Source organism: Xiphophorus maculatus, chromosome 12 (genome assembly GCF_002775205.1).
Source record: "Xiphophorus maculatus strain JP 163 A chromosome 12, X_maculatus-5.0-male, whole genome shotgun sequence".
Lineage (NCBI taxonomy): Eukaryota > Metazoa > Chordata > Actinopteri > Cyprinodontiformes > Poeciliidae > Xiphophorus > Xiphophorus maculatus.
In genome coordinates this window covers 19263158-19285431 of record NC_036454.1, presented here as the reverse complement: position 1 = coordinate 19285431, position 22274 = coordinate 19263158, and the positions used below count along the sequence as shown (strand labels likewise).

The following is a 22274-nucleotide window of genomic DNA, read 5'->3' as shown; positions in this document are numbered from 1 at the left end:
CTGAACGATGTGCCCTTCTGTTTCAGCTCCCCGCTGGCGCTTTGTGATAAGGAGGGAGGTCTGGAGCCGAGGGACTGAGGATAACGGGACGCAGCTCGGAGGCTGCGGCGGCTCTAAACGTTGGACTGGTGGTAAACACAAATACACTGGCGCCTGCTGTTGCCGTGTGTCCGTGTATGGAGCTAAAAACAAGGCTAGCGGCTGCAGGAGGCTGAAACAGGCAGGAAGACATCCGAGTTAGAGGCAGGTGGGCCAGAGATGGGAAATGACACCGCGCTGCTCCGAATCCATCCGCCCGAACGAAGGAGGGTAGCCTCGCAGGAAAACAAGTATCCCCGGAGAGAAACGGTTCATTTTGTTTCAGCGCTGTGATGCTCTCCGTTTAACTGCGCTCCGGGTTTTCCGCAGTTTCTGGAAGTCTGCTTTTAATTACTCGGCAGAAATGTCCTTCACTATGGAGGATAATTTAGAGTCGGGGTGGGTAGCAGTCCGCCCCAACGCGTTTGAGGAAAAGGAGAAGCACAAATTTGTTTTCATCGTCGCCTGGAATGAGGTGGAGGGGAAATTTGCCATTACGTGTCACGATAGGACGGTTCAGAGGAGAAGCTTCGGCAGGGATCCTCTGGCGGAACTGGCCGGCCTGGATGGGAACAAAACAAGATGGCCTGAAAGTCCCACCAGGGATCAAGTGTCTCGGAGTCCAAGTAAAGGATGCAACCCTAAAACCAAGTCCGTCACAGCGACTAAACCGAGTCCAGTCAAGAGTCAGACGGATGCAGAGATGCTGGGAGAGGACGAGCTGCCCCCTTCATTGGACTCTCTGGAGCTGCAGGAGCTGGACAGCCTGAGCAGAGAGGACTGCAGCTGGGCAGGACTCTTCTCCTTCCAGGACCTGCGGGCGATCCACCTGCAGCTCTGCTCCGTGAACTCCGTCCTGGAGCCCTGCCTGCCGGAGTTTCCGGAGGAGCCAGCCGGGATGTGGACGGTCCTGTTCGGCCCGCCGGGGGTGTCCGAGACCAAAATGGACGAGCTGTGCCACGGCTTACAGGTGTACCTCGGCCACGCGCTCGATACGTGCGGGTGGAAGATCCTGTCGCAGGTTCTGTTCACGGAGAACGACGACCCAGATGAGTACTATGAGAGTCTGAGTGAGCTGAGGCAGTCCGGATATGAAGAGGCTGTCAACCGGGCAACGAAACATCTGCAGGAGGTGAAAAAGTGTTTTTACTCTAAATCTAACTGTATGCGACACATTTTATTTACATGACCAAAAATATCCATCCATCCATTTTTTGTTCACCCTTTGTCCCTAATGGGGTCGGGAGGGTTGCTGGTGCCTATCTCCAGCTACGTTCCAGGCGAGAGGCAGGGTACACCCTGGACAGGTCGCCAGTCTGTCGCAGGGCAACACAGAGACATACAGGACAAACAACCATGCACACGCACACCTAGGGAGAATTTAAAAAGGCCAATTAACCTGACAGTCATGTTTTTGGACTGTGGGAGGAAGCCGGAGTACCCGGAGAGAACCCACGCATGCACAGGGAGAACATGCAAACTCCATGCAGAAAGACCCGGCCGGGAATCGAACCAAGGACCTTCTTGCTGCAAGGCAACAGTGCTACCAACTGCAGCCCTGACCAAAAAAAAAAAAAAAAAAAAATAAAAAAAAAAAAAAAAATATATATATATATATATATATATATATATATATATATATATATATATATATATATATATATATATATAAAATTAACATGTTTCATTTTATATCCATCCACTTTAGGGTTTTATATTGAAATATATGTATATATAAATATATTTATATTACGTTTTTAAAAAGTGAGATGGGCAGTGGCGTCACGGTGGTCCTATCCGGTTCTGTGGGTTTACCCACTAAGGCAATCATGTCAGTTAAGTATAAGATTATATAATTTTTATCATTATGGAAGATCCAGTCATAACACCTTTTTTGCAGTCTCCAGTGAAATAAACGATTGATAATAAAGATAAAACACGCATTAAAGTTAGTTTGTGTACATATGGTCTAGAAAGGTACTTCCAATACTAAGAAGTACCACCATACTGTTAGACATTATAATGTTGATACTGAACTCATTTTAAAAAATGTAACAATTGACACCACATTACTTGGTATTTGAACTCAGAAGTCGACATTTTGTTAATTCAAGCTGGAAAGTTGAACTGAAAATTGGAAATATGAGTGTGAAAGTTGGTTTCTTACCTTCCCCAATCTCAAAATCAAACATGGCTACCCTGGAGTTTAAATTAGTGAGTGCTTTGGTTTAAAAAAAAAAAGTTTATTTGCTCTACTAACAATTTGTGTCTGAAATTTTCTGCACACACATTTCTGTTCTGCCTTTATTTAGTGAACAAGTTGGTACACACTGTTTGGAAGTACAAAGTGCAATGATAAAAGCAGTATTACCAGTTTCTATTTCTTGTAGTAATTAACCGATTTTGGAGCATATCAGTCAGGAAAACTCACTGGTTTTTAAACCAGCTCTTCCCACGTCCTATTTCTGGTATTTCAGTTCAGACAAGGATTCTCAAAAGTGTTTCCAATACACTGTTTTTCGAGTACCTTCCAATGAAGGGCAGTGTACTTGAACAGGCCTTCCGGCTGTTTGAGCTTATTACCCACACATCATAAGTAGCTACTTTTTTCTAGCTTGCCTTGCACTGATACCAGACCTCCTTCAGAATACCACCAAATGTAGCTCATGTCATTCCAGCAATATTGTCTCCAAGCTCTGCTCAGGTATGCCCAGTGTCTCGACTCCAAAATTCGAAACTACTGATCCAGAAGAATAAAGAGAACCAAACTGATTAAAGCCCAACAAGAAAGATTATAATTACAAGAACAGTCTAAGTTTGAGCTAAATACAGTAAAGTATATGAGATTTAGAATAAACCTAACAAAAAGTGCCAGATTCACAGTGTAATGGATTGCGCGAGTCAGCTGGACAGTCACTAAGGGGAGATTTAGTAAAACTGGGCTGCACCTGTAAGCATGTCGGCTTTGAGATATTGCGCTCTCAGCGTGGCTGCTGCTGGCTGCTTACACAGCTGACAGAGTCAATAGCATCCACATACACAAACCCATGAACCACACACACCACACTTAAACAGAGAGGCACAATTAGTCCATTTCACTTTTCAGAATTAGCTTTTTGAAATAAAGTAGAGTCGTCTTCGGTGATGGAACGTCTGATGCTACTCTTTCATCTAATAGCAGCATTTACAGTGATTGCAGTGTCCTGATCTAGATGATGGTTGACATGGTCAGCAATCATCCACAACATGAAGACCACTGACAGGTAAAGTGAGGGACATTAATAATCTCTGGAAAGCACCACACTCTGCTTTAAGATCCTGGGTGTCTCTATGACTTTACTTCAGTAACTTAAGTATTGTTGCTGACTCAATCCTGCCTATGACAGCTGCACACCCTGGTGGCCCCCTGAATAACCGCTCACCAATAGCTTGCTCAATATGAAAACGGGTCCAAGCATCTGTCGCGTAAAACCTAAACGGCTTTAGATCAGATTCTGATAAAGAATCTCTGCAATATGTGGTGGAACGAGTCTGAAATGTGCACATGAACCCAAAGGCGGTTCTGCTAATATCATATTACCAGGTAACATAGAGGTTGCTGGTTATTATGAAATTATATGTGGTGTTCATATTGTGCCGTTAAGTCCCCATGTGATTATCATCACAAAAAAAAAAAATTATTGCAAAGAAAGAGTTATAAAAAGTGGATTTGGTCTTGTAAATAATAATTGAACATGATTCAGTACATTTTGTGTTGGCAATTGTAACTTGTCAATCAGCTGTGTTGATTTTAACTTGTGTATTTAGCCTCTGTAGCCGCAGTCCACGCCTCATTCTACCCAAAACTCTTGAGTGGGTTTTTACCAGGCTGTACTTAACCCTATTGGTTGTGTATCTTTTTAGTCAGTTTTTCATTCCACTCATCTTGTTAATAATACTGTCGGAAACGGCACTCCTTAATAACCAGCATGTTTAGTAATTGTCACTTACCCTCAATGTCTGCTGGACTGCTGTGATCACTACATTTTTGTAAAAAAAATCTAACAATAATAATTTTTTTGTTCTGATACATATAAATTTTCTGCAAAATTGTAATGATCAAAAATAACAGATATAACGTCTGAGAATAGAATTTATCTCTGTTTTTTTAAAATAGAGATGAGGTAAACCTTTTAAAATTATTTAAATAACTTTTCATTTATATTTTAGATCATTGAGATGCAGCTGTATGATTGCTATTATGGTTTCTTTCTGCTCCTATGAACTTTTATAAATTGTGTGGTAATATCTGTGAATAAGTTATAAAAATGATCAGAAATGATAAAATATAAAAAATTGTCTTATATTGTTTAACATGGATCTTTAACATGACTAAAACCTTGCACTAAATAAAGATGCCATGTTCCTGACTCTTGATTCTAGCTGTGCTGCAGACAAAATACAAACTCCTGACCTGCTCAAGTTACATCCCAGCAGCAGCTGCTTATTGATTAGCTGCTCTTAATATAAACAGACATTATATTTATGCACACTGGCTTTCATTTTGTCTCTCTAATCAATGGAGGTAGGTTAATGCATTCTTGAGTGGTGGAGCCAGAACAACATGTCCTCAGAGAGATAAGGTGAGAGTGATATTAATGTTTCCGTTATTTATTTCACAGCATTGCAGTTCTTCTCCTTGTGTGACTTCCTTGTGTCGTGTAGCTGTTGCTAGAGAAAAGTGCATATTTATGAAAGTATGCTAATGTGCCCATCAAGGGCATTTTCTGTCTGCTCTACTTTTGGCATCGAAAAAGAGTCTGAGTCGCATTAAGATACGATCCACGTCATTTCACCCAGTCAACTTAGACACAGTTACGTAGAAAAATAATAATAACAAAAACAACAACAACAAAAAAAAAAACAGATAAAGCAGCAGATTTAGCCAGTCATTGACTCACAGGTTGTGATCAGGTCGTCAGTCCCCTGCAGCTCATCCACACAGTACAGCTGGTCGCTGTGCAGCCGGGTTTCACACACTGGATTATTGATCCTCTCACTCCATTTGAGGGCCAAGTTAATGGCTGTTTTAGTGTTGCTGGTAACCAGCAGGCCTGTTCAGCCTTACAAATGTGTGTGTGCATTGATCTTTTTTTTCCCCAGCAGCTCCAGATATGACTTTACTTATTGAGCCTTTTACTCTGTATTAGACTTCCATTATTTACAGCCACAGAGAAGCTTCACAGTGAAGTCTATTCAATTAGAGCCGACTGTCCTTTGAATATGTTATATAGTTATTCTTCCTGCACACAGTTGATCATGGGATTTGGAAAAAAGTGCTACAAGCCTTGACCAAATGACATTATAAACTGAATTTTGCTGCGTTGCCACAATATGGATAAACAGACTTAAGCTGAATAGAATTGCAACTACACTACGTTATATTTATGTTTGCCCTCCATGCCCGCCATTCAGTCGAAAGGCACTTAAATCAAGCCAAAACACCTGGCTGTTAACATGTAATGGAGACATAAACTTTAACAACTACAACAAAGATAAAATCCAGAAGTAAATTTAGCCAACAGCTACCTAACATTTGCAGAATAAAGGGTTTCCTATCACGACAGTTATCCATTTTCTCAGACCAAGAAAATGGATCACGTTCCACCAGTCCTCTAAACACTGCACTGATTTTTTCTTTGTAAAGGACAGAATTTAAGATATTGTATATTATATTTGTTCTCTAAGGACTTGGTCTTTGGTCTTTTATCTGAATGCATGTCAAAGTTGCTGGTCAGACAGGAAACATGCAGACCCACTCATGAGACCCGTTCACTCTCTGAACGGGTCTCTGATGAACTAAACAATGGGAGGTTGTTTTGCATCACAGAAGCATTACTGTTTACCCATGAAGGTCATAGAGTACTTTATCATTCCTGTCATGTCTTAGCTTTTCAATTTAATGAAATGTAGTCATTTAATCAACGGTTTTAAGGTTTGTGATTATGTCTCATAATTTGATGTTTCCATCTATTGTTCAGTTGTGGAAGGTGGTTTATTCTAAATCTCTGTTGAAGTTTTCATGTAAAGCACTTTGAATTACCCATTGTATGTCTGGTACTGTACATAGTTACTAATGAGTAAAACACTGTTTTTGATGCAGCTGCTTGAGAAGCACAAATCCATGGACAGCATGGTGGAGCTGCTGGAGTTATATGAGGAAGAAGACCAGGCCTACGGAGGTCTGCTGGACGCTTCCACACAGCTGTACCAGTACCTGCTGCAGCCCTTCAGGGACATGAGGGAACTAGCAATGCTACGCAGACAGCAGATAAAGGTAGACTTTAACAACTGGGATCCTGTTCATTTATTTACTCATTTACGTTTGAAGCTTTTCTGCTTTCAGAAGTTGCAACCCAATTTAATCTCAAAGTGGCGATGAGAAGAAATGCTAAAAACAAAGCTAGTGTGGTCCAGAATGTGTTGAGACACTGTATTGTGTACATGTAAAGCTGGCTAAATGTAGATGGGCCTGATTTGACTGCATCACTGTGGTTTTCAGCAGGCATTGATGTGAAAAGGTCATCAAAAACAATTGACGGTCACAGGAAGTTCTCATGTTTCTTAAAATAATTTGAGTTTTTTTGTACATTTATTAAAAATAGAAAACCAAGAAATCCCAAAATCCCAAACCATCAATGTTTTTGTTATGATTTGATAGAAGTAAAAAAAAAAAGAAAAGAAAATGGCAATAAATAAATGTTTTTCAATATTGATGTCACAAATAAAATCTGGAAAGTTTTATGTTCAAACATTTTCAAGCCCCCTCCCGAGTCATTATAGCTGTTACAGCTGCTGGTCTTTTTTTTTTTTTTTGGTATGTATCTACTAGCATTTTACATCCAGAGGCAAAAGGTTTTGCTTCTTCTTCTTTGCAGAACAGTTGAAGCTCCAACAGATTTTATGTGTCAGTTTCCAAGTTTTGGCCCAGATGTGCAATTGGATTTGGGTCTGGACTTTGACTGGGCTAACCCTTTCCATTGTAGTTTTGGCTGTATGTTTAATGTTGCTGTTTTGATGTTGTTCTGCAATGGACCCTCTTACGTTTTCTTCCAGGATTTACGTTGCACTTCACATCTACTATGACCAACTTTCTTTTCCCTTCAGTCATCTGCAAAGCTTTCCTACAGCATCATACTACCACTACCTTGAGTCACTGTGGAGATGACATTATCCAGACTGAAGTACAATGTTAGTTTTGCATGTTGACCAGTGTTAACTGACCAGAGCAGTTTATTGCATGTATTTGCTTTGTAACCTATATGACTTCTGAAGGCTTTCTTTCAAACAAAGGGATTTTTCTTGCCACTCTTCCCTGCTTGCTGCCTGAATTGTGTCCTTCTTGCTTGTCCTGTCAGTTTAGATAAGCTTTAGCAGCACGCTTAGAGATGACATACTTTCCATTTACAGACAATGGACTAAACTGTGCTCTGTGAGATGTTCAAACCTGGACAGGTTTTATAATCTAACATTGTCTTAAACTTGATCTGTGGCCAATTTGTTGCTGTTTGTTCCCTAAAGATTGCTAACAAATCTCTGCTGGACTTCACTGTACAATTGACCTTGTACTAAGAAGTAAATATGCACATATGAATCCTATAAATTGATTAAACTCTGAGAGCTTAAGAGTTTTATTTAGGAATGACATATAAAGGGCTTTGAATGCATAGGTTATTTGTCAAAAACTGAGAACCATGCATCATTTTCTTTCCAGGTCAGAACTACACACTATCTTGTGTTGGCCGTTCATGCAAAATCTCAATAATATGCGTAGAGGTTTGTGGTCGTATTCTTCTTCAAGTCATGTCTTTCACTCCCACGTCACACTTTTGTAGACATAACATTCAATTTATACTACAACATCAATAAATCATCCATCCATTCTGCAACATTGCTTTGAGGTTAGTCCATTTTTGCTCTGTATTAGGAAGAGTAACAGGATGTGGCTTCAGTGACGTGCAGTCAGCTGGAGTGGCTCTCTAGTTTCTTATAGTCTCAGAGAAACATAAATAAATCATGTGTTGTCTGGTCCTATAGGCTTACTACAGGTTCAGCTTTATGCTGACAGGGTAACATCAGCAAAAAAGTGTCAGAAATGAGAAGATGGAGAGCAAAGTTAAGCTTCCAGTTAAGGCGTTGTTTATTTCCTGAACTCCAGCACCTTAGAAGGATATAGTGTAGTTTTTTTCTAGCCATATTTGAGAATTTTAACATATTTAATTCATATGAAGGATTGTTTCATTCAAGATGAAAAAAAAGATTCTCACAACAGACTTTTGATGAGCATTCATGTAGATGGCCAAAAATAAAATTCAGCTGTGCATTTGTCCTTACATGGAAAACACTTTTTTACTAGTGAGCTGTTTTCACTGAGCAACGCTCGTCCTTTCTACCTCCTTGCTGTTACAGAAACTCTTTTTTTTTCACTGCGGTGCATTAACTGAGCACTGCAGTGAACAGATCTTTACAAAGGTCACAAAATACAAAGGTCCCACCGAGATTTGAACTCGGATCGCTGGATTCAGAGTCCAGAGTGCTAACCATTACACCATGGAACCCCTTCTGGGGGAGGGGTAGGTTTGAGTGAGCATCGTACTGCTGGGTGTATTTATATCCTGCAGAGTGTGTGAGCATGTTTAGGCTTTTACTGAAACACCTTTTTGGAGCATGTCCTTTTACATTTCAATTACTGTACAGGCAAAATAAACTGTATGCTAACTTTCAATTGAATATTTCTACCTTGTGGCTAAAGTTAAGCCCAAAATTATTCATACTGCTGGCTTGAATTGGACAGACAATCTGTCAAGGGAGATAAAGATTTGGACGATGACAGGGAGACGTTCCAACAACCAAAACCTGGAGCTCATCTAGAGTGTTAAAAATACTACTTATTAGTAAAATGTAAGATACATTTTAGTTTTCTAAGTTGATGCTTTACTTGCTTGCATAGTTAGCATTATAAATGGTAAATATTAGCCTCTTTTTGTGTTCCTTTAAGAAAATAGACCAACTCTGCAAACCTACGAAATGGTGAAGGAGGGGAATGACCAGCAGCTGCTATAATCTCGCTCACATGTAGCCATGTAGCTTAGTACAAGAAGTATAAGCAATACATCAATACCAGCTCCTAATTTTGAAGCTGCTAATTCTTTATATTGCTTTTTGTAATTTGTTCTTTGGAAATGTACACAGGTGTGTAATATCTAAAGACATTCCTGCAGATTGTTCAAATGCCAGTAGATCTGAAGTGGGACAGATTTAATATGTGACCCTGACATTAATACTTGTGATAAATGTGGTAATATCCTTCTGTTAAATAAATGTGCATTTCACTTTGCTGTATTCTAAGTGTTACTATTCAGAGATGTGTTAATATTGGCGGTGTTAGGCTGAGAAAAGCCTAGCAGCAACTTATAAGGCTTTGCTTATGAAAAAGTTAGCAGAAGCAAAAACTTTGAATAAAATTTTTAATTTTGTTCAAAAAGTTGTGGTTGAACTGAAGAGACTGGTGGTCTTAGAAACACCAAAGCTCTGCAGAAACCCTTAATGATTATTATCAACAATATCCACAAATGTTTATCTTTAGAGCCTTTTAAGAAATTGAAAGTGAAATGATAAAACTATTTTATGAAACCAACTCATCGCAGTCCGGGTGGATTTTGAATAAAATCAAGAGGCGGTGGAAACGTTTTGTTTACGAAAACAGGAAAACCTATTGGCTTCATAAAACCTATTGGCTTCATTTCAAGTTGAATTTTTTTGTACTCAAATGTCCAAACTGGGATGAATGTGACTCGATTGAGCTAATCTCCCTCTGGTGTTGAAAAAACTTCTATTAAAACAGATTTTTCTTTTTAAATTACGGTAATTTTTTTGTTTTACCTTTACAGATGCATAACTTGAATGTCAGTTTTAAGCTATTGGACTGTTACCATTGTTATCGTTGAACTGCGTTTTTCACTCAGTTTTGTTCCCCAAAGGCAAATTTGACTGTTTTAATTGTGCTATTGATATATTTCTTTACTTCTTGTGATTATAATACATATTCAATTTCAGGTAATATTTTTAATATGAGTCCTATAGTATAGAGCTTTATCTTTTATCTACACAGTCAAAAAATTATTTTTGAAAAATATCTTAACATGCATTTCTACCAGCTTAATGTTAGATTTTTTTTTCTTCACTGAATACATCTTTGAATCTTTCACTGAGGGGGATAAATATGTTGAACCTCTTTCATCAGATTTCCATGGACAATGACTATTTGGGTCCCAGGCGGATTGAGGCACTAAAGAAGGAGGACACTGACTGGCAGAAGAAAGCTCAAGAGGCAGTCCTCAACATCCAGGAGTTCACTGTAAAATACTTTGAGATCACTGCCAGAGCCCAGAAAGGTAATACACCCTCACTGTTGCTGATAGTGTCCTGCCAAACACCGCAGAGCAGAGATTTTGTTGCCTCATACGAGTCACACTCAGCTAATGGGGTTTTTGGTAACGAGGCGTTTCAAGCAGACACACAGTGAGAAGAATCAGGAGGAGACTTGTTGATCCAGTCTGTAATTTGTGAGAGCCCACACCTCCATTCACATATTTTCTGTATTATCTGAGTCTCTGTATTTTAAATATTCTTTAAGATGGAGGCTTCGACTGCAACAAGAAAATAATTACCAAATGTGGCCAATAGATGTCTCCCTTTGGTTAAGCATGAAACACTTATAAGACATTATTTACTCTAGTAATAAAAGCTGTCTGACTCATCTGCTTACTGGCTTCATTCACATAAGCATCATGTTAAATTCTTTAAAAGTTTCTGTCCTATCTTGGTTTCCTTTTTCTGTGCAGGAGTTTATGAGAGAATGAAGGTGGATCAGCGGAAATTTGGGAAATCCTCTTGGACGGCGGCAGTGGAGCGCATGGAGAGGCTGCGCTACTCTGTGGCCAAGGAAACCCTGCAGCTTCAGAGGGCCCGGGAGATCTGTCTGGAGCAGAGGAAGCACACACTTCGAGAGGAGGTGTGCTGCGCTCAGCTCCGCGTGAGACGAAACGGCTTCATCAAGACATGTTGTCGACTTTTAAAATTCTCGTGATTGTTCGTCCATCTCCTCAGATGCAGAGCCTGTGTAGCAGTGAGGATGCGATGGCCCTCTTGGACCACATGGAGACACGGTACTATGAGCTCCAGCTCCAGCTGTATGACATTCAGGCTGAGATACTGCAGTGTGAGGAGCTGCTGCTCACTGCACAACTAGACAGCATTCGCAGACAGATGGCAGGTATGATTACTAGATTTGTTTTTTTGAACTTGTGAAACAAGATTTAATTACCAGCTAATGTGCTGACAGAAAATCAGAAAAACTTTTCTAATGAGTCAAATATAAAACTTGTTTTTGTTCCCTTAACAGTTTGTATTTCACCACAAAATGACTAAGATGAGCCACATATTTCAAATCCTGAAACATTGAAATATTCAAAGTTTAAATTCTTTGTTATGATACTTGAAGATTAGCCCAGGTGGACCGCATGTCAATCTATGATGAATAGTATTAATGATGGCAATAATAATAATAATAAAAGTTTAAGAGGTATTCAAAAATAACAGTTCAGTATTCGAGTTTTAATATGATTGTGGAACTAGATTATTTTCCCTTCTTTTACCCACATTAGTAAACAAAGAATTATTTTAAAACTCTGAAATAAGTTTGGTTTTATTTTGTTCTAAACTTAAAAAAATTGGGAAGTATAGAACTGAATGGAGATTTTGTTAATGAATAAATTAACACATTCAGGCATAGCCAATGCCTGGATAGATTATTCAACAATACATCAACTTGAAAATGATCATCGTTAATGCTTAGAAATATTAAAATCAAACTGGACATATTTGACCATGAGAAATATTTTATACCCTTACATTTTTTCCACATCTTGTTATGTTACAAACTCAAATTTCCTTCTTGTGTTGGTCTTTCACCTGAAACAGCTAAACGTGTGTGTTACTTACCTACATCAAAGTGGTCTACAGATGCAATGAAACAAAACGGACAAAATATTTAGTAGAACACATTTCTTTTCTGTCCAGACATGACTATGCCTGTGCTGTATGTGTGTGCTTCCAGAGCGTCAGGATGAGGTTGTCTATTATGACACCTTTGAAAGTGCAGACGATATAACGCAGAATGATACTGGAGAGAAAGAAGAGCTGCGCAGACTTCAGGTCAGCGCTCGACAGCTGGAAGCCAGAAGGGGGCGCATCACTACCAAGCGCTCCTATCTGCGGAACAAAAGGGTGTGTGTTCCTGAAACTCTCTTTTTTTTTAATTCATGAAGTGAACCTTGAACTCTACATCTGTTGGCTTAACTCGGCTTCCACTATGCGGCTTTTATTCAAACCAACATAATTTATGTTTTAAATTGTAGAAAATGAAGAATGACTCAATCAGGTTTTACATTATTTGTGTAGACGTTTTAATTTAGACCAATTTATTGCCGTCTTTCTGCAGGAAATCTGTGTATCCAACCACACCCAGAAACAGCAGAGACGCCACACCATCCTGAAGGACACATTCTCCCACCCTGTCTTACAGGTACAAACTCTCTTAGAGTTATTTAACACTTTTAGAGCAAACAATTTGGTCAGCTGCTAATTATCCACAAATGTTTGTAATTTGAGTCTCTCTGTGTTTTGTTGTGCTGTTCAAATGAGCCAATATGGATCTAAAATTTTATCTGGGTCCCAAATAATCACAAAAATAAACAACAAGAAACTGTTTTTTTTTTTTGTTTAAATTATTGTCCACGTTTTTTTTTGCGAGTAAACTCATATTTTCTTGTGAAGTGCAACATGTTTCTAAATTCTAGAGTGTTAATTAATCCTGATTTCAGTATTTACCAAAATGACTATGTGTTTTTCCACAGTCAGGAAGCCCAAATATCCAGTTTGATTTCCTCGTTTTAAGGCTAGTTGATGTTTAAGGCACACATCTCACTCAGGTTTACAGGTTTCTGACAGGTCAAGATGAAGCCACAGATAGTTTTCTCCACAGTGCAAAACTTTGTTTCGCACTGTGGAGAAAACTATCACAGTGCAAACTTTGTTTTGCACTGTGGGACTGAAGAATACACAAAAAACAGATCTACATAATACCCGTGTTTGTAATTGTAGAAAGATTTGAACAAATTATGAAATATTTTTTTTGAATTGTAAAACGCATTGTCTACATTATCAGTAGCCCATACATTTTCTAATCCTCAAAATGTCCCAGCTTGGAAATGAGAAGGAGGAAGATGAGGAGCTGAAGAACAGCAGAGTAAGTCAGGAGAGGCAACGGACTCTGGACAGACTGCGCTCCTTCAAACAGGTACTTACACCTTCATTTACAGGCTGCTTTTTATCGGATTTAGTATCTTTCTTACTGTGCTCTACCTGCTTGCGGCTCTGCCCAGCGGTACCCGGGCCAGGTGATTCTGAAGTCTACTCGTCTCCGAGCGTCCCACAGCAGACGAAGGGAGCGAGGCAGAGCCACCGAGCTGAGCAGCGTTAGCGGGAGGGACGAGTGCGTGGACTCGGTCAGCGTCCAGACTCAGGACCAGCCGCTGTGCCTGAGCACCGGCGTGCAGACGGACCCCAGCGCCACCCTCACCACTCAGCCCGTTGCGACTCTGACGGCGCCTGTTCCTCCTCTGCCCGTCACCAGCCCCGCAGATTCCTCCTGCTCCCCCTGCTCCCTCTCCTCTCTGCTGGCGTCCCCCATCTCCCCTCCTCCACCGCCGCCCCCACCGCCTCCACCACCAACGAAGGAGGATTTCTCTCCATCCAGCAGCATGGGTCAATATCGCCAAATCGCTGAAGGGAGGAGCGTGGAGGAGGAGCTCATGCTGTCACCACTCGGTCCGTTCATCCCGCGCTTTTTTGACAGCAGCCAGCTGGTGAGCGCACGCAAGAACCTGAGGAAGACTCCAGAGTTTGACTCCCACAACAGAAGAGGTAATGGTTAAATTGGAGTCTGAAAGCTCTTTATGTTTAACTAAGCATGATTACCAATCATATTTATGTCTGTAATACATGAATATCTAATAACACCATACGAAATTTCTTTTCTTGATTTCTAGCTGTGAGTGATCATTAATTATTTATATTAGGACTAGATGCGTTTTTTTTAGCATCTCATTTTAGCGATTTGTGCCAAATTGTTATGTGCTTCGGCACATTGTATTTATTTCTGTCTATTTTTTTTTTCTCTTGGATCATTTCGTATAGAAGTTAGTTGTATGATTTGGAGTTTTGATAATTCTTTCTTGTAATTTGGTCCGTTAATTTGTGACGCTGTTGGACCGCCTATAAATAGGCTGGGTTGCGCCAGGTAAAGGGCGACGCCCACTCCCAACAAACACCCAGGATGCGTTCTGACGCGGTGCGCACGTCTCCAGCCTGCCACACAGTAGTTCTGTTAGCCGTTTGTTTGGTTGATGTTGTTTTTGTTGTTGTGATTTTTGACCTGGTGGGACCGGTTGTCCTGTTTTCGATTTTTCTTTAGCAGTAGTTTCTTTTTTCTTGTAGTCCGGTACTAGCAGGGGCTTCGACGGCCCTGTATAGGGTTGGCCCCCTGCTGTACCGTTTTGTTCTTTTTGATCGGCTCATCAGGTCCAACTTTCTGTTTATACTTTGGGATTTTTGTTTTCTTTTTTTTTTGGGACACGGGGAACCGAGGATTTAATTCTCTCTTTTTCTTCACAGAAAAATCAAAAGAAGCTCATCTTAAAGAAAAAGGTCGAGAGAGAGTTGAAATAAAAATTACTTTTGAATCCTCATTTTTGTCTTCGTGTCCTCAAATATGTTGTGCCCTTTGTGGACGTAACACAAATAAAACAGGACACTTTCTGTAGTTTCCATACAGGATGTAGATCTTTGAGATTTCCAAACAACATTTCCAAATCCAGCGGGTTTCATTCCAGTCCAAGGCTGAAAACTCTAAGAAGGATAAAACAGATGCATTTTCCTTGTTCCTGGTTGTTGCGCTCACTTGCTCTCTTTCTGCCTGAATCAGCTGCAGGCATGTCTGAACTTAGCAAAATTGTCAACTCCAAAAAGTATTGTTATGGAAAAGTTGGTAGATTTTACATATGTTCAATGATTGGGAAAAGAAAATATGTTTGAGTTTCCCGCCGTCTGATCTCTGGTCAGTGCGAGTCAAGCTTAACATTTTCTGTATCAGGTCACCAAGTTCACTAATCAGCCATGTTGTGTCTTTTCTGCCGTCAGTGAGCTCACCTATGGACGAAGTGCTTGCATCACTGAAGAGAGGAAGCTTCCACCTGAAGAAGGTCGACCAGCGCTCTCTGCCTCCTGTCAAGGGCGACGATGACCCCAATAGCATCCTGGCTCAGATACGCAAGGGGGTCAAACTCAGACGCGTCCCCTCGAAGGACAGAAAAGACCAGGGAGAGCTCCCTGCATCCACCGATCCGCTGACCAGGAGCATCCATGAGGCGCTGCGCCGCATCAAGGAGGCGTCGCCAGAGTCTGACTCGGATGATGACGGACTGACGGCCCCTGATTGGGAAAACTAGGGTTCAGATAAGGCAGCCACACAGAAAACTGCACACAGACAACACTCAGACTGTTCTGCACTGTAAAGTTCAGCGGCGTACTGTAAACACACACGTTCACTCATCACCTGGTGATTAAGCCAACGCCAGGGTCACAGGCCTTGTCACCATATGCTCCAGAGGCCTACGATCAGCTTTACTTTGGATTTTTACACAACATTCACCATCATGACGGAGAGATGGTCTTGTTTTTATGGATTTTACCTGTCTAATCACTCTGAACGGTTGCCATGTTTATTTTTTCATGTTTCTATCACTTGTACTGTCAGAGGTCTGCACTTAACACTGGTCACCAACCCACTGAACTGACTGCTGGCGGACTGACATGCTTTGTATGGGAAGTTCACAGAACTGAGAGGGCTTTCATTGCTGTGTTCATCCAGGGAGCTTCGTGAACGACAGTGAGTGCAGGAAAAAATATGTTAGGAGTGCGCAGGGTAATCTGGGGGCTTTGTAGGAGATTTAAAAAATGAATACATGATTAGACAAAGATTCAGACTGGGATTACTGGATTTACTGTCTAGATTGGAAACCATTACACCATCAAACATCACTCTCTTTTTTTGTTTTTGGACACTCTAAAAACCGCTGGGTGAAAATCATCTTACTTTGCTAAACCGGTCCTGGTTATGGGTTAGTCGCAACATACTGGGTTAGGATTAATAGGGCTATGAATGTTGCTACCAAAGAGCGGATTGAAAAGAATAAACAATAAACTAGATTATTAAACAATTTAAGTCTGAATAAAAAGGACTTTGGCGGTTCCTCCACAACCGGCAAATCTTGCAGGCTCATGTGCTGGTGCCTGTCAACAATAAAAAAACCAACCCCATAATGTCAAAGGACACTTGATCGACAATCAGTTCAGTTTGGATAACCAAATCTATACTCAGTACATAAAATGTTTCCTTTGTATTATATCTACCATATTATATCCCCTGCTAAATACTCAGGAATACAGTTTATCTCAAGTAAACAAGCTCTCTGGTGTAACGTTTTACTGTTTAAGGCCTAACAAATAGTTGGTGTCAAGGATCTCTTCCACTGTTACTTTCTGGGTTAAAAGCTAAAACTGCTTCCCTATGTGAGTGGAAGTTATCAACACAACCCACTGACATTAACATTATTATACAGCATAAATCATGCATTCACCATCTTGCCATTTCTTACTTTATTCTGCGGAAGAGACTCAGGGACGTTTGTTCAGGTCGTACAAGAAATACAGTGAGGCTCCTTCTAATCTCTTCTCTAACCAAGCGGACTGGGTCACATGTTTGGTTAAAAACTTTCCAGATTCCATCCCAACAGCACAAACTCATCATCCGGGGTATATCAGCAACCACTTCGGCTGAGCCTCATTCTCTGCTGTGGGAATGTCAGGCTATTCAACTACTGCTGCTGCTTTCATAATTAAAATGCTTTTGTTGGCGACGTCAGATTTTCCTCTAGTATTCCTCTCTGGACTCCTCACCAGTGAGTTTTACTGTTCCCGGTCTCGGATCTGAGGCTGTTAACTTTAAGAAGAAGACGACTGAAGGTGCTGGTTATAGCTGAAGATCACGAGGGTCCTGATTAGTGGATGTGTTCTCTGTGTTGAGAAGTGAACATTTCTGCTGGTGATTCCCAAACTGTGTGTGGGATTGTAGAAGCTGATCTAGTTACACGACTTCCAGTGACGGATGTTCAGTGGGAGGCCAGATTGCCCCACCGTGGGCTCATGATTTATGCTCTTCCTCCTGCTTTCTTATTCATTTACTCTCTGCTCCTTCATCACATCTTCTCTTCCCTCTCACTTTGTAGGCAGTAGCACAAAGACAGGGGGTTATTACTCTTAGACGTGAGAATATACACACGCACACACAGACATCTATTTCACAGCCAATATGTGTAAAGATATTTCAGCAGCGACTTGAGGTATACGTTTCTCAGAGACAGTTTCAACCCTTTTATGTCCGATAAAAGTTTTCTGGTTTAAATAAACGCTGAGGGGTATATCGCATCTTTAGTAGTTTAAAAACACCAAGCAGCTTTAATCAGACCCCAATATGTGCAACATGATCACTCAGACGCCGAGCAGCACAATAAGACTCACAAATGTGAATTCACAAACGGAAGCTCAAACACTGAAATAACTCCATTTTGCACTGTGTTGAACAGCTGTGATGCAGCGTATTGTACTTTCTCTTTTAAAATTCATTCATTAATAAATTCAGATAATAGTAAAAAAAAAAAAAGTAGCCCAAGTTATTCAGGACTTTTCTGGATACGTTGCCAGTGTGTTGAGTCCATTTTTTTTATTTATCACTGTTATTTTTATTTATTCCAGCTTAATTGTTGAGGCTCGAAATCTTTTGAGACGCCAATACTGTCTCCAAAGTGTTGTCACTTTGGAGACAGTATTGGCTGTTCACTACATCATTAATAAAATTGGTGTAGTGTACAGCCCTGTCTCTGGACATTAGTCATCCCAGCCCTGAATGAGTGAAGCTGTTCTAGCCCTTCATCTGGAGGGTCCTTCACTAAGATACTTTGTTTTTCCATCAGTCTCTCACCTGTGGAGCCAATCAGATGCATGTTACATATGGCACCATCTGTTCCTGTTACTTTCCTGGCAAAGCAAACTTGAAGATCTGCTGCATCTCTGTTTTAGCTGTGAATACTATGTTCTTCCACCCTTATCATGTAGCATGAGACAAAGCTCTAATCCCTGTCCTGAATCTTTATCCTTAGCTTCAGTTAAATCTTACCAGGCTTAATAATGGCAGCATATATTTTCCCCATGTGAGTGTTAATGTTTAGGTTGCTCTTTAGCTGTGGAGAAAGTTGCCCCAGAAGGCGTCAGCGTCCCTAACTTGCCTCAACTAATGTTCCTGTCACTTACCTTCACCCGTAACTAACCTTAAAACTGCTTCTTTATCAGCAGACTGTTTTTTCTTCTGCTGAAATTGTTTCCAGCCAAATTGTTTCGTGATTGCTTTTCTTACGAATATTTTCCGTAAGCACCTGTTATCCATGCAGGCTGCGTATGATCCTTTGTTGTTCCTTTGAGACGATGTGCAATATAACAATATGGAAGAAAAAAAGGGATAAAAAAAAATATTGTACGGTTGATAATTAGATTGATTGTCTTAAACAATGACTTAGTAAATCCCTCGGTTGCTTTTACACCTTGTGAAGTGTTCACAAATTGATCCAAATGTACCTTTTTGCCTTTTTTTTTTGTTGTGTCATTTTTATGTTTTCAAGTCTTTTTTATTCTTATTTCACATCTTCACCCTTGCATTGGAATAAATCCTTGTAAAGAAGCAGAGATGGTCTCGAGTCATTCACTGAGCCTTGCATAAATATTCATGCTCCCTTAAATTGTTCATATTTTGGAACAATTCAATGAATGCATTCTTTAATTGAAGAACATTTTAATGTACTCTGTCTGACAAACCCAAAGTAGTGCAGAACTGTGAAGTGGAAGGAAAAGTCAGCCTGGCTGTCAACATCATTTGCATATAAAAACCTCTGTTATTTACTAAACACATTGCACCTTCATGTAATGTAGTATAAATCCAGTTCTTCTGTGTAGGCCTGGGAAAAAGACTAACATTGCACATGACAAACTACTCACACATGGTGACGCTAGCATCATGCTGTGGAGATGCTTTTCTTGATCAGGGTCAGGGAAGTTACAAAACATTTGAGACTGCAGGACAGCAACACGTAACAAGCAGCCAGAGTGACGATGGTGTGGTTTAGATCAGGGTCTGCAAACCCTTACAATCCACCGAGCCATTTTTTCCCTCACTCCAGGAAAATGACACTTGATTAGAAATGCAAATGTTACCTGCCCTTTGAATAAAAACACAACCAACATTTTTTGATACATGTCTTCTATATGATTTTTTTGTTTTGTTTTGTTCTTAAACAGCATTGTATTTTTGGCCACTGAAATAAAGAAAAATATATTTGCATAAAGAGCCTGGATAGGTTTTGATATTGGTTTTCAAAAAACATGAATTTCAGCCTAATGACAAGAAAAACACACCTCAAAATATTACTGGTACTTGAAGTCATTCTGTTGAAATTAATTGCAGTTATCCCATACAAAACTACCAACTATCAATTATTTTTATATCTATATCTAAAAACATTAGTTGTTTCTTTATCAGTAGCCCAAGTTATTAGGGGCTATAGTGGGAAGTCGAAAGAGCCAGTTGTGGCTCTGGAGCCACAGGGTGCAGACCCCTGGTTTAGATCGAAGCGTATAAGTATGATAGAATGTCCTAGTCAAATTCCAGACCTAAATCCAATTGAGATTGTTTTCCTTCCAATGCACACTTATGCACTTTTGTTGTATCTATGTCATAAAATCCTTATAAAATGTATTTATCTTTACGACAGCAATCCGATAAAATAGAAAAATGAGAAGCCTGGTAGTATTTATGTGTTCAAAATATTCATGAGCCTGATGTGGTGAGAGCTGGATTCTGAATGAATGTTGAAAGAAAACCCATAATCTCCAAGTTTTAGATTTTACAAGAGAAATTAAGGTTTTGGAAATCAAATTTGTGTTTTAAAATTAAATGAACAATGTAGAACAATTTATTCCAGTGGTTTTCAAACTCATCTAAGGTGGTCCTGAAGAGGTTTTGCAAACACAATAAAAGGTTAAATAATCTCAATATATTTATTAATCGATATCTGACCAGTTCAGGTTTGCTCAGTTCAAGTAATTCTAAATGTGAAAGTCCTTTAATTTAGCTCCAAATGGGAATCCTTGAATCAGATGCTAAATACAACATGACAGGCAGGCATCAATGTAAACCCTCAGCTTGTTTGGGGTGCGACGGAGCGATAGCTACCCAAACCCCTCATCCTGGGCTCGTGTTGCCCCTGGACAAAATGCTGCCCTGAGCAGTGAACTTCATCTACCATATCATCACAGCTTTAATTAACCAGGTGGGCCTCTTGACCTGTTTTCAACCATAACGTTTAACAAAACCTCTTTACCTGCAAACGACCAAATATCACCAATCTGAGAAATCTCGTAAGCCTGAGGTACCTCTTTAATGTCATGAGTTCAAAATTACTTTAAATAGTCAAAAATATTGCCAGTCTTCTCATACCTCTAAATACAATGTTAATACCTACACTGAAATACCATAAGTTACAAAAACAGGAGAATGAAAAGCATTTTATCCACTACTGTACAAAGGCATTCATTAACAATAGCATTAATATTAAAGTATTTCATCTCTGTCACTCCACTCTACACATACATCAGACAGAAAATAAGTAACATTCCCCGTTTTACATGAGTCTTATTCCAGTGTATTAACCTGTGTAACTAACTACAGAAGGTTTCTTAACTACATAATTATACTGTGCTAATGCTAAATGCAAGTCTGTCGGCATATAATGGAGTTACAACGGTGTCATAACAGTGCAAACAGGGCGCTCAGATAGATATAAGACCAGCAGCACCTTGTCGAGATACAGCTCTGTAAAAAAAAAAAAAAAAAAGTACAATTTTGCTGACTTTGGAGGGAGAGAATTGAAGATTTCACAGGGCTTCAGAGCTGCTTTTATACAGTAAGAGTATAAAACGTGTAACACGGTGTTATTACATGGTGTTACAGAGAAAAAGCTTTCAGCCGTGGGTTAATACACAACAATAAGTCACCGCAGGGTGTTACTGCATTTTGATTTGTCCATCCATTCATTTACAATGCCAGCAAGAGTAAGACAGTTGTGTTGTACAGTTTTATATTTATATCACCAGTGTTATATCTTCACTTAAAAAAAAAAAAAAGAGAAAAAGAATATAAACTGAGAACGGTTGAATAGTCACCTCTGAGGCGTGACAATCGGTGGCCAGTTTCACTGAGGGTGGAGATTTACAGACATGAGGATGACGCTCTGTAAGCCCTTCGGTTTGCACTACTCGGACCACGCAGGGCTGCCACACAGTAATGCGGTCAGTGGTACACTTTCTGTTGGAGAGGGGGCGTATCAGCTTAATCATGTTTGACCCTTCAGGATGGGCCCACTGAGTAGAGTACCTGATAGAGTTGGTGTTGTATAGAGCCTGTCTTATATTGCTCAGTGTGTGTGTGTGTGTGTGTGTGTTTGCGTGGGTGTGAGGGTGTGTGCAGGCCTCTCTAACAGCACAACGTGCCCAAGTACAGATTCATCTAAACAAATTAGCATACCACTGAAAAAGTCATTTGTTTCATTAAAAGGTGATATATTTCAAGATTTTATTTCTAATTTTGATGATTATGGCTCACAGTTTGTAATAATACAAAATTCTTGAGAAATTTGGATTGTTATACAAGACAATAAAAGAAAAAAGTTTTTTAATGTAAAAGTCTCAGCAGATACTATCGGGAACCCTTCACAAAGAGAGAGAGACAGTTTGCTGAAGAAGCTGGCTGTTCAGAGCGCTGCATCCAAGAATTCTAATGAAAAGTTAAGTGGAAGGAAAAAGTTTGGTAGAAAAAGAAGCATAATGCATTGTAAATGTGCCTCATGAGCTGGAGCTCGGTGCCACAAGTT

At 40.0% G+C, this 22274-nt stretch overlaps 1 protein-coding gene and 1 non-coding gene across 2 annotated transcripts; one reads left to right on the top strand and one right to left on the bottom strand.

Annotated features, from left to right (window-relative positions):
* Nucleotides 1–428: 428 nt before the first annotated feature.
* LOC102222954 (junction-mediating and -regulatory protein-like) lies at nucleotides 429–21239 on the top strand. Its single transcript, XM_014470632.2, has 10 exons — nucleotides 429–1210; nucleotides 6221–6394; nucleotides 10361–10511; nucleotides 10962–11131; nucleotides 11227–11392; nucleotides 12236–12405; nucleotides 12620–12703; nucleotides 13382–13477; nucleotides 13563–14103; nucleotides 15379–21239. Exons 1-10 carry the CDS (start codon nucleotides 443–445, stop codon nucleotides 15684–15686), a joined length of 2628 nt encoding a protein of 875 aa, XP_014326118.1. The 5' UTR covers nucleotides 429–442; the 3' UTR covers nucleotides 15687–21239.
* On the bottom strand, nucleotides 8604–8675 carry trnaq-cug. The gene has a single exon. It is a non-coding gene; the product is annotated as a tRNA-Gln (tRNA).
* Nucleotides 21240–22274: the final 1035 nt, after the last annotated feature.

Coding starts and splice junctions, on each gene's coding strand:
- LOC102222954 (XM_014470632.2), top strand. CDS start 443: ATGTCCTTCACTATGGAGGATAATTTAGAGTCGGGGTGGGTAGCAGTC. Junction 10,512..10,961: donor CACTGCCAGAGCCCAGAAAG/GTAATACACCCT, acceptor TTTTCTGTGCAG/GAGTTTATGAGAGAATGAAG. Junction 12,406..12,619: donor CCTATCTGCGGAACAAAAGG/GTGTGTGTTCCT, acceptor GTCTTTCTGCAG/GAAATCTGTGTATCCAACCA.